The 18426-nt window shown below is 39.9% G+C and overlaps 1 protein-coding gene across 1 annotated transcript; it reads right to left on the reverse strand.

Moving 5' to 3' along the window:
• Positions 1-2228: 2228 nt before the first annotated feature.
• LOC139289506 (hyaluronidase-1) lies at positions 2229-7178 on the reverse strand. Its single transcript, XM_070911119.1, has 6 exons — positions 6573-7178; positions 5711-5959; positions 5082-5228; positions 4658-4744; positions 4204-4398; positions 2229-2618 (listed from the first exon to the last, which is right to left on the reverse strand). Exons 1-6 carry the CDS (start codon positions 7176-7178, stop codon positions 2229-2231), a joined length of 1674 nt encoding a protein of 557 aa, XP_070767220.1.
• Positions 7179-18426: the final 11248 nt, after the last annotated feature.

Here is an 18426-nt window from a genome sequence, read left to right on the forward strand (position 1 = left end):
GGGACGCTGCCCACTAACATGGACTCGACTCACATTTAATAGATTACAAAGTGAGCATTTACTCATTTTCTCAATGATAAAAGCCACTGAAAGACTGCAGCCACTAAAGCCATTTGCTCTCATGGAGCATCATACTTGATTTAATGAAGGTGGAACTTCTGTCATTGCACTGGTGGGTAGCCTTGTGATAGATCATTGTACGTGTACTAGATTTTCGTACTATTACTCGTACGTGTACCTATTACTGATGGCAGGCAATATGTAATTTGGTGTGACTAGTGTTGGTGTTGTGATTACTTTCTTCAATTGGACACTTCAGACTTGTTCAACTCTGTTATTGTACGATTTTTCCAAACCAACTGCTGAAATGGATTTTGAGATATTTCATCTACAAAAATGTTATCAGAGCAATACTGCAAGCAAAGTAAGTACACATTTTAATCTTCGCTCTGCATTGTTTGAACTGTCTCTACGTGAGGCGCTGCACCTGTTAATGTGTTTTCACCGCTATGGGGAAAGATAATGTTATTGACTTCAGTGTAAAATCTGCTCTGTTTCCAGGTCTATCTCCTCAACGTTAATACAGAGAGGAAGGACAGCATCATTAAAAAGCTTACATCAGAGAATATAATGATCCTGGTTCCCCTTGATAATACTGAAATTTACTCAAAACATGTCCATGGTTGTAAAGATGTAAATGCTCTTTTGCAGATGAAGGCAAAAATGTCCAGAGTGGACATTTGGGAGTCTTAGTAGATTTTCGACGTGAGAAAGGATCCTTGAGATGGGAGATATGAGAGCAAGTGTCATTTTCTTGTTCATGATATATATAAATGTATGATTAATTCATTTTCTGTTGCACAATCAGATGCACCTGTGTACATATGATCTCTTTCTGTAACTAAAAAAAATGATTTAGATACCCTTCGTCTTGAGTGTATATTTTAATGAAAAATAACAAATAAATTTACATGAGCTGCAAAAACAAATGTTTCAGTCTTTTTTTTTTGTACAGTGTTTTGCCTCAAGGAGCACTGAAAGGTGTGGATGGAGAAGAAGCAGATATAAACACTGACTTACAAAAATATACATATATGCAGGTAGCCTATTATGGACTGAAGTACTGAATACATTTCTTCAGAGGTATGTCCTTTCGATTGAAAAGATACTGCATTTATAACAGACATTTTAACCACAACAATAGTTAAATTAGCTTTCATTACATGCTGGTGAGACCAATGGGCCTTTTCCACAGCAGATATTTTGACTTGTCACAGTAGGAAAAGCACAGGTGTTACTAACAACATTAACAATGGCTCTGAGCTAAAGTGTCCCAGTAAGCCAGGAGACAATACGAGGACCTTGAAACTGAAGCAGCTAAATGGAATTAGGCCATCGTTCATTTTATCATTTACACCTGTGTTTTTTCTGTGGGACATCTCAAATAGGACCGTTTTGAATGGTGCAGTTTCACCAGGACTCAGACAGAGGACGCTAGAGAGCTCAGAAAATTTGTGCTGCAGTTCAGCATTTAGGCATTTTGAAGATGATATTCACGTTTGTGATGGAAGCCACAATGAAAAGCCTGGATGTTTTTCACAATATGCTACAATTGAAGGCCAAAGTTGACAAGTATTCAGTTTATCCGAAAGATTTATAACAATCAACATCAAGTTACTGTGGATAAAACTCCTCACTGTCAACAGTTTTCGTTGGAACTACGTACAGCTGAAGAAATAGTCTCTTTGAAATCTGTTCACAATCATGTTTTGTGTTTATGTTTCTTGTTTTGGGGGGGGTTGAACCGGCCCTTCAACCCAGCACAACACCTACTTGATGGAATGAGAAACTCCTTAAACTGATGAAATCATTTCCACATAACCAAGGACTGACAAGTAAATGTATCAACAAAATGTGCAAATAAAACAGTGCAGGTTTCACAGACTGCTTGCATATATGAACAGCTGATATGATGTGACGACAAGCTGATGTCAGGCCAGCCTAAATCTAGTATGTTACATCTCTTTAAAAAAAAATCCAGTTGGCACATTCAGTGATAGGTTTGGACTTCTAGCTTGTCCTTTTTTTATGATACAGGTTATTTTTGGCTACAAAGCAGCACGCCTGCAGCTAACGGGGATTCAGTGTCTTGCTCAAGGGCACTTCAGAAGGACTCATATTGCAGTTATAGCCCAGACCTTCCAGGTGAAGGCTGGTTTGTTCACATTTTAAGGTTCCAGGCATAGACTTCCAGTCACCAGCAACAGCAGAATAGTCAGGTTTGGGGCACTGAGTGGCTTTGAACCACTGTCTGTAGTTACTTCCAGTGAAGGTGTTGGACTTCCAGTATCAGGTGAACTGCTTCCTCTTAACTCCGTCACAGAGGCACCTTTTGTTGTGGAAGCTGTGGTTGAGGCTGTCCCCCTTACATCTCCAGCATTTTCTTCCACTGAACCCCCAACAGATGCTCCGTCTTTGGGGGACTGCTGGTCTGAGACGTCACCGTCTGTAGTCTTGTACCACTGGCACTGGAAGTCCTTCTTCCAGATCTCAACTGGGTCTACTTCAGTTGGTTTAGTGCCTGTGTCCGGCCCATCTGTGGCTTTTGCTGCCTCTGCCTGAGATGTTAGATAGAAAATAATGCTAATATTAGCAAACATTATTACATAATTTTCATGTCAATTTCACAAGAAACGGGGAAATGTTTTATAATATCGGTATCTGTAAATAGTATGGCTGAAATTCAAAAGGAAATAAAATGTTCATAGTGTTACAGAAACACAGTGTTCCTGTGTTCAGTGCTGTTGGATCAAGCTTCACTGGATCTTTCTCTGTTGTTTTCCTCTCTGCTTTCTTATTGTCTCAACACAGAAGATCCTCAGGCAGCAGAGCTCCCTGCTGATTTTGCCTTGGTTATCTTTATCAGTCGTGACTCAAAATGAGTTGTTCTGTTTCCAACTTTCCACACAGAAAGAACATAAGTTGAGAACTTTCACCACGTATACACAGCATAGACTGTATAGAAGAAGTGGGCGTTACCACCATGACGTCACCCACTGGTTTGTTGACTACCGTTTTGAAGCCTCGAGTTTGGCATTTTGGTTAAAGTACAACCAAACACTGTGGTAGCGACCTGTCAAACACAAGGTAGCCACGCCCTGAAGCATTCCATGCTTTATCGTCTATGTTACTCTAAATGGGACCATAATTTACAAAATGAACATCATGCTGTGTTGAAGAAGACTTGAAACTAGTGATTAAGCCCATAAACTCATTAGGAAAGTGACAAGTAGGGTCATTTTCTCATAGACTTCTATACAATCGAACTTATTTTTGCAACCAGTGGCATTAGAAGTGGATAGTGGATTAGAAATAATGCAGGTTTAAGGAACTTTTGCATTGGCTTCACTTTTCAGACCCAGAGGTTGGTGCTTGATACTCAGGCTTTTGTGAATCAACTCTTCAGGCAATCACAGCTATTATTAAAGGAGCTTTCATCTTTTTAGTATATTGTACGAGCCTCTTATATCTCACCAGTCTCATACTGTAGGTGTTTGTTAACCTTCATGTAAAGCATTATTTCATAGTAGTTACTGCACAGTTTGCTCCTCAAATAATGCAGTAACTTGAAGACTAAAACACACTGCAATATACACTCAGTTGCTTGTTACATACACCTAGCTAAAACTTCATTTTGGTCAATTTATTTTTTTAGAGTGACTAAACATTAAAAGCACCACAAACTACAGCCTCCAAAATGAGCATAAAGTTGAATCAGCGCCTCTCTAAAACAATTTCAACCAAAACTGAACATGATACCGTTCAAGAAGTTAGGACTTATTACTGGGCAGCTGTGTTAGACTGCAGTAGTTTTAGCTACGTGTAGCTAATTAACTGGAAATTCACTGGAAGTTAGACCTGTTTCATCTGACATAAGACACCCACCACAACTACTTAAGTGTGCCATGGCTTTGCATAATGACACAAAGCTGCTTTGATGATGTTTCCATTGCTAGACCAAGGACAAATCTGGTTTATATCTGAACAAGGTCAAACTGTCAACATCTATTTGTGGCTTATTGTAGAAGCCGGCGTCAAGCTTGTCCACAGGATTAATGACAGCTGGAATACAATGCATAAGTAGGGCTTTATAAATCCAGCACAAATAAATCTTGAAATCTACTTAAAATTACATTCTCTCACCTTTTCCGTCACCTTCTCCGCCGCTTCGGATGGGGGTGGGAGGTGGAGGTAGGTGGAGCTTTCTGGATTTTGACGGACACACCGGCCCTTTCCCTGGCACAGAGAGGCTGAGCAGAGTCGGGTTGCCGTGGTTACGTTGATTGAGTAGGGTCCCAGGACCTTACGGACGAACTCTGCCAGGTCCTGACACTCTCTCTGGGAAACAGACAGCCAGACAGTTTAAGACGCAGGAAGCAGGGACAGTGTTATGTGTCGCAGACCCAATAGACTCTGTGTGTGTTTGCAACACAAAGCAATCAGTGATAGGAAAAAAGTGAAATGGTAAAAACTTTGTGTCCAAAATCTTGGAAAACGAGTTGAAAATGATCACATCTATAAATATGAGTGGCTTGATAAGCGTGCAGACATACTCTGCACTGTGGGTGCACTATATGCAAATGGTATGGTGGTGTACCTCTGTCTTAGTCTCACTTCTCTCCCAGATGACAACTCCGGCTGTTCCCATGGCAGCACTCTCTCCAATGGTGCTCACCAGGTCTGCCTGTAAGAAGGAAATTACACAAAAGACTCTGTAAAAGAGTCAAAGCAGAGCATGCCCTTTTTTTTATTACTTTTTATACTCTCTCTCTTTATACTCTTTATACTTCTCATAGTATGATAAACACCATTATTATGCCTCTGTTTATTTCACCCCTTTCTCCTGATGATGCAAGTGCACCCCAAAAGCACATTTCAGCTTTCTGATTATTCTCTTTTCCAAACAAAACTGTGAGACTTTAGAACCAGGGAATAATTAGTGCTATGATGCAATGTGAATCTACGTCTGTCCTTCCATGTGTAGGGCACTTGTGTCAAATACCAGATGTTCATAATCTCACCAGTGACAGGAAAGTATTAGTTGAGGCATAGACACTCTTGACCAGTGGGAATACAGGAAGATCAAACGCCGTCCCAGTCAGAGATGATACTCGTAGTGCTTCTCTGATTTGACTGGGAAAATAAAGCCTGGCTCCAGAGGTCCCACCCTATAAAAAAAGGGGGACAGATTGTACAACCTATAAATGTATCATCATTGGAATTGTACCAGAACTCAGTTTGGTTCACAGTGAAGTGCTTAAACAACAACAAACTGTTGTCTGTTTTGTTCATTAAAGCTCCTTTCACAAGTTGTTCCTGTGTCATAGATAATGAGTTCACATCAGCCTGACAAGTTGTTGTTCTCTGCAGTTGTGTAGATGTTGTCAACTGCTCCGGGGACAAGCTTGAGTGAGACAGTAGTTTTCACAACTTTTGTGAATCTCTTTCCTCCCCACTGTTTTGTTCTTGCTTATGTCCGGCCAAGTTTAAGTACATACGGACACAGACTTTTTATGATGTTTTTGTCTTGAGTAACTATTAGTTTTTCTCTGTTCCCTCTATAGATTATTCTCTTTATTATTGTAGTAGGTTTAGATTTAATGAAAGGGAGGGCATGAACAATTAGTACAGGTGAAATATCCTAACCCACCTGCAGCTTCTCCAGGGTGAGTAGGGGGTAGAGGGCGGAGCATCGTTTCCATAGCCACAGCAGCTCGTCGTTAAGGGCCATCTCTGCAGCAGGGCACTGGTTGGTGTAATTGGCTAACATGGTTTGGGCGGGATTGCCGTTGTAGCAGCTGGGGTAAGGGGAGACGCCCCATAATGCTTTGGGCCTTAACCTTTTGGCCTCCCGTAGAGTCTCCATCATTACTGACTGGGCTGCCGCCTCGAAGTCCACCTGTGACAAGATCAATAGATCACCTTTCAGTCCTCTCCTGACATCTTCTATTTTGTGATCTAAAAACTAGCAGTTTTTCAAAGTTCTTGTGAATAATCTCACTGAGTAAGCCAAAACCAGACATTACCATCTAGTATATTTATCTATAAACGTTTCTCCATGGAATCTTCTACAAATGATATATATTTACGTATTATATAATGTACATATACTGTGATAGAAGATTGTATCCATCTTCCCTACCCCTATTTTAGCATAAAATGGTCCAGTCAAACCACAAATCAACATCCTTGGTCTATCTTCGCCTTCTTAGCACATGTTTCTCGTATGTATGTATCATCATAGTGGTGTTATTACCAAGTCCCAGTGGATATTGGCATTTTCTAACAAAGATTTTCTCTTGACTAAAGAAGAAACACTTTTGGAGTGTTTTTTCTTTCCGCCTCATCGTGCAAGCTCCACCACCTGCCAACAACCAACAACTTTGTTTTCTCTCCATCTCCTTCAACCTCTCCCTTATCCCTCTTTTCTTTTCATGTTCACTTCTCCCTCGTTCCTTCCCTCCTTCCACCACCTATCCTTCGTATTTCCTCTTTGCCTGAACTTTCTTTACCTGTGACCACTTCTCCACCTCCTCCGGGGTCCAGTTAGGAAAGAAAGCCCTCAGCAGTTTCCTTGATGCCTCCAGATACATTATCTGCTTCTCTCGGTTCCTTGACCACTGGGGGACCCACTCTGCCCAGTGCAGCACCCCCAGCCCGAGGTACCTCGGGGCAGGTAAAGCTGCCTCCAAGTCCTGCTGTGTCTTTAGGAGATGGTTGTCCAGCCGTGTGTGCTGTGGTAGCCCCCCATTGACCGGTGTGTCTTTGTCTACAAAATACGGGTAGTTCCCCAGTGTGTCCTCATAAAAGACGGCCACGCGTCCCTCCCGTTCCATCCCAAAAGATCTGGGATCTGGCCGACCGGAGCAGGAAGAGTCAGGGATGCCCCAGAAGATGATAAAAGGCTGTCCAGACAGGAGAGGGGGGCGAGCTGGCTGGGATGGACCAGCAATACCAATGTCAGCAAAGGCAGAAAGCAGGAGAAGGAGGGGCAGTAAAGCTGCAGGCCGGAATTGAAGGATGGCTGATGAAAAAGTTGTGTGAGTCCTGAGATTGTGAGGGGTCAGTTTTGGTTCTGGCTTTGGGTCTGGACGCAACCGTGGCTCGGTCCACGCCATTGAAGCGGCCACTTCTCAGGCTCTCACCCCTTCAGGCCCTCACAGCCAATCATGTTCCTGTAAAACACATAGCAGAAGTCAAACCCTCTTCAACCTGTAGTGTTATGGTTACCAATCTAAGTCTTCATCAAATAATGAGCAATGAACAGGTCAGCAGAATTATCCCCCTGTATCATCTAGCAAAGCTAACATTAAGTGATCGGTACATACAAATCACAGCCCCACTGTTCAGAGTGACCTCGTGATTTGATCTGCCGTTTACTGCTTTACTGTATCCTTACCAACACAAATCTCCTGATATTTGCTTTTATTGAGCTGCACTTTATTTTCTCACTGCAGTATCTTATTTTAAAGCCTTCCTCAAACTGTTCTTATCTTCTCTGCCATCCTTCATCTCCCCCGTTTTAAGTGGGTGTCGTCAAATCAGTGACAGATTAAAGGGTTACCTCAGTCACACATGTCATGAAGAAAGTTGGTGTTGTGAATATTTTGTACACTCAGTGATGTACGATAGAGCAGATGCTTAGTAGGGTTTAAAAGGGTTACAGATCGCGTACAAGGCTGTGCGCAGTAGTAAAACAGGATAAATGCAGATTGGATTGGAAGTACCAATAATTCATATGTCGCATGTTTTAATACTAATCATAATTTACTACTGCTAGCTGAAGAAATTACCACTTTAATCAGAAGAAATTATTTTGTAGCACCAACTAAATGTGATAAAACAGAAAAACAACTGGTTGTGCTGAGCTATGTACTGCTTTTTAAAGGGGGATATCTTATAATTTGAACAGTAAGGTGATTTATTGATGCCTTGTAATCACATTTCTGTATTTGTCATTTTATTTAAGCAGAGATTCAAGATACAACTTCATTGTCTGGCAATGTACCTTTGGCCTCAAACAGCTCTTGATATACAGAAAAATGCTTGCATGAACCACACAAAATAACAAGCGATTTATACATTTTACACCAAATAGGTAGGGGAAAAGGAAATAAATGCCAACTGCCTGAAGTTTACCCTGATAAAGATAAAGGAGGGATCATCTCCAAGTTACTGGCTAAGTTAAATGTTTTGTATGCTAATAGCTAACCCAGTCTGCATCGTCCTTGAAATCTAAATCTGCTTCTTACTGAATAACATATTTGGTGGTTCTCAGTAAAAAAGAAACCAACATGAAACAACTTTTCTACGTCATTAAGATGGTCTTCCAGACCGACATAACATCCAGTTTCAATAGTGAGTGGTAAAATACCAGATCTCAACTGGGCACATAAAGGACTTTGCTTCTTAAATGAATGATAAACAACATAAATCTCTGTGTCATATTTATATTTTATCATCCTAAATGTTCACAGTTTTTGTTTATACCATATGTCAGTAGCCCACTGTTGCTCTCAGCAAACATGGCTTCTCTTAAGAAATTATGTTGATCTTTTCATAATTAAAGAAATACCCCACGAAACTTTCTTTTGACCAAGATAATACAATTTGACCAACTAATTATTAGTATCGTCGTGTGAATACTCAGGCGTGACCCACGTCCACACAACGTGTGGGAACCACAGGGTCATTTTCAGCAATGCTTTGCAATTTTTTTTTATTTCAGCTGACGGCATGCAAACGCATTTCTGCAGGAAATGCATTTTCTAGTCGCAAATAAATACACTTCCAGTCAGCCTGTTTTCTTAAGTAGCCAATTCCATAACTGAGGTACACATATCTTCTAGCCAACTTGTATGCATATTTGTGCAGGCCCAAAATATGTTGGCACCATGATTCACACATATGACACACACATAGACACTATAGAAGTGATATTACTGTGCTATTAATACTACTTGCAACAGCAATAGTATTTTCTCAGTTGCATTTGAGGTTTAAAAATTAAAAATTAAAAAAGCTTTTTATTCTTTTATCCTGAAATGTGTTTCTGTGCCAGTTTCTCTCTCACAGCATCCTTTTCCATCATTGAGCAGTTGACATTGTTGGAAGGTCAGGGGAGTTTTTGTTCTATATTTGATTAAATGAAATGTATCACCCTTAAATTCATTTATGCCATAAAACAGCTTCATATAGGTCAAATAGCTATCTTATTGAGCTCACTAACATTACAGCGGAGATACATTATGGTTCCTTTGTGCTATGAGACAGATATAAATAACAACGTTTTCTTGTCTTTTATTTTAAGAATCGGTTAGTTAACATAGTCACTGTCACATTCATCGCACTATTTCCTTACAATTAACTTCAAGAGTCATATTATGATTTCCATTCAGTGCCATGAGACTGACACACAGATGACCACTGTGTGACTCTGAATGATGAAGAAATATACGTTAGCAGTACAGTATCCGGCCAGTTCAAACAGCTAGACAGAAAACTGGGGCAAAAGTACATTTACTCTAGTGCTACACTCAAGTACACTTTTGAAATCTTGCCTGCCACTGAAAATCGCCTGTTTCTATTTTGACATATTCTACTTTTTATTCCACTACATTTACCTGACAGCTGCAGTTAGTTCACAACTAACTAAAGTACAATTTTACAGCCAAAGCTCATAAAATAGTATAGATTTTTTTAGGAGTTTAAACGAAACAACCATTTGTTAGACCACTTGCAATTTTACAGGTTAATGCATCACGCCGGCTGTCCCACACTACACAGGAGCAACAGGAGAGTAAAGGAGCTGCAAATCCAGTGTCGTCTGTACACGCCCACACAGTCCTGAGAAGAGGTCTGATCAGGCTAAGGTGAAATCACCTGTGTGGGTGTGCAGGGCATTAAATAACACACTGATGAAGGACCTAACTACAGGATGTTGACAAGACGGGTGTAATGAAAGCTATTTCACACCATTATTTGATTTAGATGTTTAGTTCAGTTCATTTGTCCTGTAATAAAACCCAGAGACAAAGAGTGATAACCATAAGTCCTAAATAAGAAAAAAAATCATCATCATCTCAAAATAACAACCATTTAACTCTAAATACATCACATGAATGCTCCATTGACTGATGATCAGCTTCAGTGAAACTGAAATTGATTAAAACATTAGGCAGCAACATTTAAAGGATTAAAAAACAAGAAAGAAAATCTTCATTTAACTCTTTTCAAATCTTTCAAATTGTAAATTTACAATCCATCCGATTGCCACCTCATTTGGCTGATGTTCTTATCTGCAGAGACTTCCGAAGAACAGTTGAATAAGCTCCCAGATCACCAACATTATAAGCCACTAATGCCAAAGGTCAAAGGTCACAGAATGTACAGTGTCCTGTTAATATCCCTGTGTTTCTAAATTAATCATGTTAAGACAGGAACAAATGAGGGGCAGGGATTTTCTTGTTTAAATTATTTGAAAGACAACAAGTACAATATGAAGTCAGCTGATTTAGTAATTCTTCATAATTGTATCTGTATTTATCATTGTCTTCAAGGAGACTCGTTTTAATTAAGAATTGAAATTTACCATCGGCCTTCAAAGTGACACATTTAAAGGCAGGTGTATGATTTAGTTTCTCACTAATAACCTGAGTTTTTACTGTAATCGTCTAATTACTGTTTTAAGTTATTATAATTATCGCCTGCTTTTTAAGAGGTGCCAGTAATCTGCTCTCTAGCTGCTACCTTTTTTATTCTAAAGGCTCTAATCCTGTCATACTGTACAGTACGTGATCCCTCCCTCACTCAGTGGTAGTGGTGAATGGTGAACGTGGTAGCTGGCTAATCTGTTCAGACAAAGCCTCTGGTCTGTGTTTACTTGTCTGTCTGGGCAGAGGCTGATCCTGAGCCCACCGCCTCCGCAGCTCAAGGCATTTCCCACCTCTCTTCCCCTCCTGACACTTCAACCTTTAATGGATAGATATTTTGAGCCTCTAAGGTGTCAGCCTATATATTACACATTAGGTTCGAAATCAAAGTTGTAGCCCCCATCACGCTACACACGCAGAACATATATACAAATGTTTAAAATTAGAATACAATAAAGATAAAAACAATACATGCAGTATATATATGTGCAGTATATAACAAAACTGAGTACACCCCTGTGCAACATCACTAAAATGTTAACAAAATCAAATCCTGTCCAGTTAATACAATTTTATTTTTGCTTTTAGCCAAAGCCCAAGAAGAATGAAACTGATTAATTTGAAAAACAGACATGTTTGACAAATTAAACTGTAATGAAAGGTCCGTATCTAAGAACCAACTGCAACAAAAGTCAGTACACCCTTCATCAGTGAGATTTTATTTTTTAAATGTTTTGTATGTCCGCCTTTATAGATTCTTTTCAGCTGCTCTTTGCTGGAGGGCTTTTGTCGCTCTACCTTCAACTTTAAAATACCCCAAAGGTGTTCTGTCGGATTCAAGTCAGGGGACATACTTGGCCAGGTCATAGTTTTCACTTCTCACCTCTAAAAAATCTTTTTGCAGAGTGTTTGGGATCATTGTCATGCTGTAAAATCCCCTCTCCTGTCAAGCTTCATGAGACTGGGAGTCATCTTTTCATTCAGTATTTAGGTATGCAAACTTGCATTCATGGCATCATTTATAAATGTCATCTTCCCTACACACACTCCCACCTCCATGTTTCAGGGTTGGCACTTTGCGATCACTGTGGCCACGCCGAACATGCTGGACCACCTGATCCAAAAATCTATATTCATATTCATATTCATATTCATCAGGCTTCTTTTCATGTTGTTTTGCAAAGTTTAATCTTGTAGTTTTGTGCCGTTTTGTGAGCAATGAAACACCCAGTTTCCACAGATAATCCTTGTGCCAAGTCAGAAGCACTTGCCCGTCTGTTTTGCAATGCAAGGTTGCCTAAATAGCAAATTGTGCGTGACGTCATTCTTGGATGGCCACTGTGCCTTCTGTTATTGGCAGGACAGTATTCCTCCTAACGCAGCTGTATTTCGGCTGGTTTCTGGTTTCTTAATTGTCCAGGCACAGGTAAACTGACTCTTGTTGCAATGATCACACCCATTTCTGTTGCATTGAGTTTGTACTGTGGGGCCCATATTTTCAATGTAGTCTGTCTAACCTGTTTGTTTTAATTGTACATAAGATCCAATATCCTACACAACTTAAAAATAAGGAGGATGAGGAGGAGTTGAGGAGTCTCACAGCCTGAGGAAAGAAGCTGCTCTTTCTTTTAAAACTTTTAAAAATCAATTCATTAAGTGTCTTAATTAAATTCACATTTAGCTGATTGTTAATAACACTCTTTTAATTATGAAACTTGGCCACCGGAAGCTGTGAGCTTATAGCCGCACTGGCCGCCGCTGCCTGTCTTTGACTTTGACTACCACATGTTGGACACAGTGCAGTGCAACAGGTTTTCTTTTTCTGTTGCTCAATGAACTGAGAGGAAACGGCAGCAGGATCCAATCAGGACGTGAAATCAGCTGAGATTAGAACGATACCTGCGTCACTCCAATCTAATGCCAAGAAAAGAACCAGTGCAGCTCCAGCAAGTCGCTGTTCAACATACAGTCCATTAGTTAAGCGTTTAGGGGTTATGCTACATTTGTAGTCCTCGCAGTGTCTGTGTCTGTATCTCTTATATCCTCTTTTATATATGATTATATCCTCTATTCAGCAGCACAGCCAACGCAGCAGTCGTCCTGAGTGTGTAGAGAGAGGTCAGTCATAATTTATCCCCATCCAGCACTTTGGTCCTGGACATGGTACGACAAACAGTAGGCGTCAGATTTCTGTAAAAGTTGCTGTGGCTCTTTGCGTATGGCCCCAGAGATTAAATCTTGCCCAATGTCAGCTGGAATCAGCTCCAGCCCCCCCGCCCCACAACCCTCTAAAGGATGAGCGAGTACTTGGATGGACGGACAGTGTATATGAGATATCTTAGTTTCCCAACTGTAAACTCCCAGCTGTGGTCCTGACTACTGTATAAAAGATAATACAGAACTACCTATTGAATGGTTTCAGTAATATTTTTACCCGTTTCAATTAAACACCACCACAAACTACGGCCTGACAAATAACCCTATTGTTGAAACAAGACCCTTCTGGACTATTCTCAGCAAGAAGGTCATGACATTCACAAAGGTGATATTTGTTGTAGGACCATTGAATCTCATCACACAGGTGTTGCCCGCTGTAACAGTGACCCTGTTTCTACGTTTCTTCCTGCTTTTTACTTTGTCGCCTACTACAACGCTTTCTGGACGTACACTGTACACCTCTTTGTTTACACCTGTGATCAATCTGCACTGCAAGTTTCACTGGAAAAATGGTTTCCAACCGTTTCATAAGTGCATAGCTACAGAAAAATGAGTTGAATAAGATGTGTTGTGTCGCAGATATGTAAATCTTTGTATCAATGATGAAATATGTTCAAAGCTTATATGTCAAAATGTTCAGCAGTTTATCCACTGAGCAGTTTGAAATCATACAGTTACAGTTCATTTTAATGCTTCAAATATTCATGTTAAAAATAAACTAAAAACCACATCAGTAACATAACTTTTACCTTCAATAATAATAATCAATTCTATTTCATGCAGCTATTTTCAGTTTTCATTTTCAAGACATTACGTGCAGATTTTGATTTAATAATTTTATGATTTTTAGTTGTGTAGCTCTTTCGAAACAGTAAACAACACAGAGAGTGAAGTAAGTCAACCAAATGATGTGCAGTAGTTATTTGAATAAAATGAATGCCTTTGCATTAGAGGGGACTTGTTTAGTGACAAAGAGATCTTCATTTTTTTAACCCTCGTTGGATTTATAGCCGTGCAGATTGTTGGTGCAAATTAGCCAGTGAGCTAACCGTGGAACATTTACATTGATGTTGTTAAATGTCAGCATTGATTAATATGCGCTGGCACCTAGATAAACAAATAAACAAACAGACAAATATGCTGACATTTAAAAATATCAGCGGCCACTCCAACACAATGGAGGTAAATGGAATTTCGTTTGGGATGCTCAAAGCATTGAACAATGATCTCACAGTCAACAGTTAGAAAACACAGAAAACAGTCTACTTTTGGTCTGAAGACATAACAACTCATCCATTTACCTGTTATATTATTTTAGGATTTTCATCTCGTGGTTGCTATAATATTTCTATTCAGAACTTTAGAAAGCTTTTGTTTTTCTTTTTGATAGACACAATGTCTTAAGGCCACTGATTAAAAACAAAACATTACATTTTTCATTGTGCCCCAAACAAACAAATAAACATTTTGACTTTTCCATCCCTGAGCAGCCTGCCTCCAGACCTCTGAATAGTTGATCCACACCTCAGATTGGATCTTTTCAGGGATTCAACAGAATCAATCCATAACGACTTGAAGCAAAATGCTAATTCAGTTCCCGGACCAGATGTCATGAATAAAACAGAGCAACAATATGATTAAATGTGATTGAACTGAAGAGATATGCGCTGTTGTGTTGTCATATAACTTCTAATTAATTGTGAATCTATATGTGTTTTAATTTGGCATTTTACCTTACATAGCTGAATATACACTATTCATCATTTCTGTATTGTTTATTGGTTTGTTTTTTTGTCTTTATTACTTTACTTAAATATTTTATCATGGTGCAAATTCAAATGAGAATACTAAAACTGGATAAATGCTATACTGACTACTACCACATCAAGTCAAGACAAGCCAAACTTACCAAGGCCGGGGTTGCGCCTGTATTTACCCCTCACAGTCTGGACATCGTCTGAGTGACTGCTCCTGATACTACGATGTTTTAGTCCTCGGTCTCCTGTTTTATTCGTTTCTCTTCCAGAAAGAGAAATCAAGGAATCCTGCTGGATTCGTGGGGGCATGGATAAGCTGTGCATGTATAACATGCAGCAAAAAGAAACCTGACATCTGGAAGAGAGAGATAGAGAAAGACACAGAGGGAGGGAGATAAAGAGACGGAAATAGACGAGAGAATTAAAAAGACAGATAAAAGTGTCAGGAGAGGAAGAGAGGTGGGAAATGAAGAAGGGAAAGACAGAAAACAGGTGAGAAAGAAAGCCAAAGAGAGGCGGAGCTGAGAGTCTGTCCAGGAGATAGACTGATGGGTGGGCAGGTGTGTGTGTGTGTGTGCGTGTGTGTGACCTCACCTTCACAGCCAGGTTAAGCTTCCTTACTAAGAGAAGGTAAGCGGGGTCAGTGTTGACCACACCGACTCACATGACCAACGACCCTGACCGTAATCCCCTAATCTTCTGCTCTACCGCTGCCACTCTTGGCTAAACAAACACCCAAGCTGTGGAGGATCACACTCTTCTTCCTCCTCCTCCTCCTCCTCCCCCCACTCCCTCCCCTCCCCTTCTTTGTCTTTCGTCTCTTTTCATCTTCCTCTACCTCTCAGTCACTTTCCTCCCCTCTCTCATCTCTGTTCCCCAACTCAATTACCTTTAATTTCTTTCTTTCTTAAACTTCCCTTCTCCTCTTGTTGGCTCTCCTCCCCCTCCTGCTCCTTCCCTCCCTCCCAAATCCCTCTCTCCCTAATCTCTTTTCTTCCACACTTGACTCTCTGTTGTTTTATGTTGAACTTTTCTTTCAAGGATTCAGCAGCCACAAAAAAACCCCCACGAGCACCGTCTGGGATGGTGTGACACAGCAATAACCCACAGCTTGCTCTTTTACTCTCTTCTATGCTTCATGTTTCACCGTCTCTCTTTGTTGAATCACTTGTATATTGTTCCTCCCTAGTTTCCTGTCCTCCTGTCTTATTTCTTTCTTTAATACTTTTCTGTCCTTTTTTTTTCACAAAGTAGCCACAATCCACTAATCCACACCATTCACTCTGTTGCCTGACACATTTGCATACACTATGTATGTGCCTCTAATGAAAGTCTGTTCGCTGTGCTTTACACAAGACTCTAGAGCCACACTAGCACCCCCGTGAGGAATTAAACATGTGGTAGTTTTGACCTGTTGGTGGTGTGAGGCAGTCCATCCAGTAGGTTTTGAGATACTTTGCTCAGAGGAAATGACAGACTGATCGACTGACATCTGGCATATCTAGAACAACTACATGCCGATCATTTCAGAGCATGGCGGAGGACGCTCCGACTGAACACTTAGTCTGAATGTGTCGCTTAAGCGAAAACATCTCGATACGTAGCTGTAAGACCCTGTTCATACCTGGTATTAACATCCGCCCTGTGGACAGCTCTAATTCCACAACCCTAACCCCAAGACGCATTGAGGACGCATTGTATGGCAAGCCATTTTAACATTTAATCGAACCACACTCCTACCTGTAATTACATTTTAGATCCATAATAGCATTTCTCTTGGTCAAAAGTGTCCAAACACACACCTCTATGATATTTCTCTGCTAGCTGCGCTCTGGCTGCTACTTCCCTATGATCTAGTAGTTGAAGTGAAGTTTTATATAATGGGCGAGGTTAGCTAGTCACCCCATATAACATTCGGTTGGATACATTTATACAAATGCCCCGAGTTCACAATAAGCCATCAAAAACATTTTAATATTTTACAAGAAAAGAGGGATTTTACTTTAAAACTACCCAAAAATATATATTTTTTTTACATAAAGTTGATGTATAAAAGACAACTGAACAATTAAAACAGGGACGCAGGATTAGACTTTTCAGTCCTGCTCCATGATGCACAATGATTGTACAACATGTGTGCTGTTAAGATGGAGCGTTCTGTGGCCTGTACAGCAGAGCAGTCTGAAACTGAAATCTGAGAAATATTACCTTAAAGCTGTTGTAGCCACATATAGTTTTTGAAGTACTTCAGGTGGGCAACAATGCATTCATCCCTTAAACTGTGATTTATCAGCCCCACAAAGTATTCATTCACCAATATAGTCCTTGTTCATTTATAACAAGATGTTCATATTAACACAAATAGTAGAAAAGTATTGCGTTGCTGGCGTATTGCCTCATATGAAATGTTATTATTTAGTTGAGGATCCTCAGCACGTTGCGGTGTTGAATGGAGGCCTGGGCCAATCTTACATATTTCATACGGTCTTTATTTATGTTGGAGACGGGTTAACTTACACAAAATACAGAAATATGCAGCTCCACCATGTCTGGCTTTTGTGCAACAAAATTACATATTAATATTCTCCGTCTACCACACTCATTCCTGACTATATTCTGTTCCTCACAACATCATCTTTTCCTTCATTATTGTTGTCTTTTTTTTCATTATCCTTCTTATATTTCCATCCCAGTCCTTAATTTAAGCTCCATACCTTTTTGCAATCCATCTCTCTCTTCTAAGTTAGCCTGTCGTTTTTTCCATTTCAGCTGTCACTGCACACAATAGCTAATAACCTGGTCAAAGAATTGCACCTGTGCTCTCATGCTTTTTCTATGAATTTCACCTTTTTTTTCTTCCCTCTTCTCGCTGCTGCTCTTTTCGTAAGATTTTTACCCTGTTAACTGTCACAGTTTCTGTTTCTTTTAGCGCAGCATTTTATGTTTTATTAGAATTAAAACCATTAGTTTTATCATTTCTGCTGCATCCTTTCACAAAGATGTTTGTCACCCTCCGGCATGCGTGTATTTGTCTGTCCTCATTCAGTTGTTTGGGATAAAAAGTTGGTAGACCTTAACAATAGATGATTCTCACCACGTAATCTAATGTGAAAACGAGACTTTGTAGTGAGTGGATCAGGAATAAGTTCAGCATCACTTTTAAAGTAAAATCTGTTCCTATTTCTTTGCTGTGAGCCAATTCTGAAAAATGCCCACAAAATCTGACAATGCACAGTAATTAAAATTTTGTAATTTATGTTTATTTAGCAGGGACAATGCACAATACATATGTTGTGCCAGATATAGCTAGAAGCCAATTTTCATCTGTAGTCCCTGGGCAGAGGCCACGAGTGACGCAGGTTACAGAGATAAAAGATCAGCTACAGTAAATCAAAACATAACACTTTGTAAAAAACAGACACAATACAACCCCATACGAAAAACCAAGAAACCAAACCCAAAATTACAAAGCATTACGAAACAATTCTCCCCACTAGGGAGCACCACCTCAAAAACACACCTCAAAAACATCAAAAACAGACAGTTCATCAATACAAGAATTTACCAATGCTGCCCATATTCAGTGTCTCTTTAATGCCTACAGACCTGATTGTCCTTCAACCATGTTTTCAAACTAAGTTTGAAATGCTTTAAACTACTGCACTCTCTGATACTCAGTGGTAAAGAATTCCACATCCCGGCTGCCTCAACTGAAGCAGTTTTGCCCAAATGTTGTGAAC

Source organism: Enoplosus armatus, chromosome 8 (assembly GCF_043641665.1).
Source record: "Enoplosus armatus isolate fEnoArm2 chromosome 8, fEnoArm2.hap1, whole genome shotgun sequence".
NCBI lineage: Eukaryota > Metazoa > Chordata > Actinopteri > Centrarchiformes > Enoplosidae > Enoplosus > Enoplosus armatus.

Coding starts and splice junctions, on each gene's coding strand:
- LOC139289506 (XM_070911119.1), bottom strand. CDS start 7,178: ATGGCGTGGACCGAGCCACGGTTGCGTCCAGACCCAAAGCCAGAACCA. Junction 4,745..5,081: donor CTAATACTTTCCTGTCACTG/GTGAGATTATGA, acceptor TCCTTCTTACAG/GCAGACCTGGTGAGCACCAT. Junction 4,399..4,657: donor GAAGTGAGACTAAGACAGAG/GTACACCACCAT, acceptor TCTGTTTCCCAG/AGAGAGTGTCAGGACCTGGC.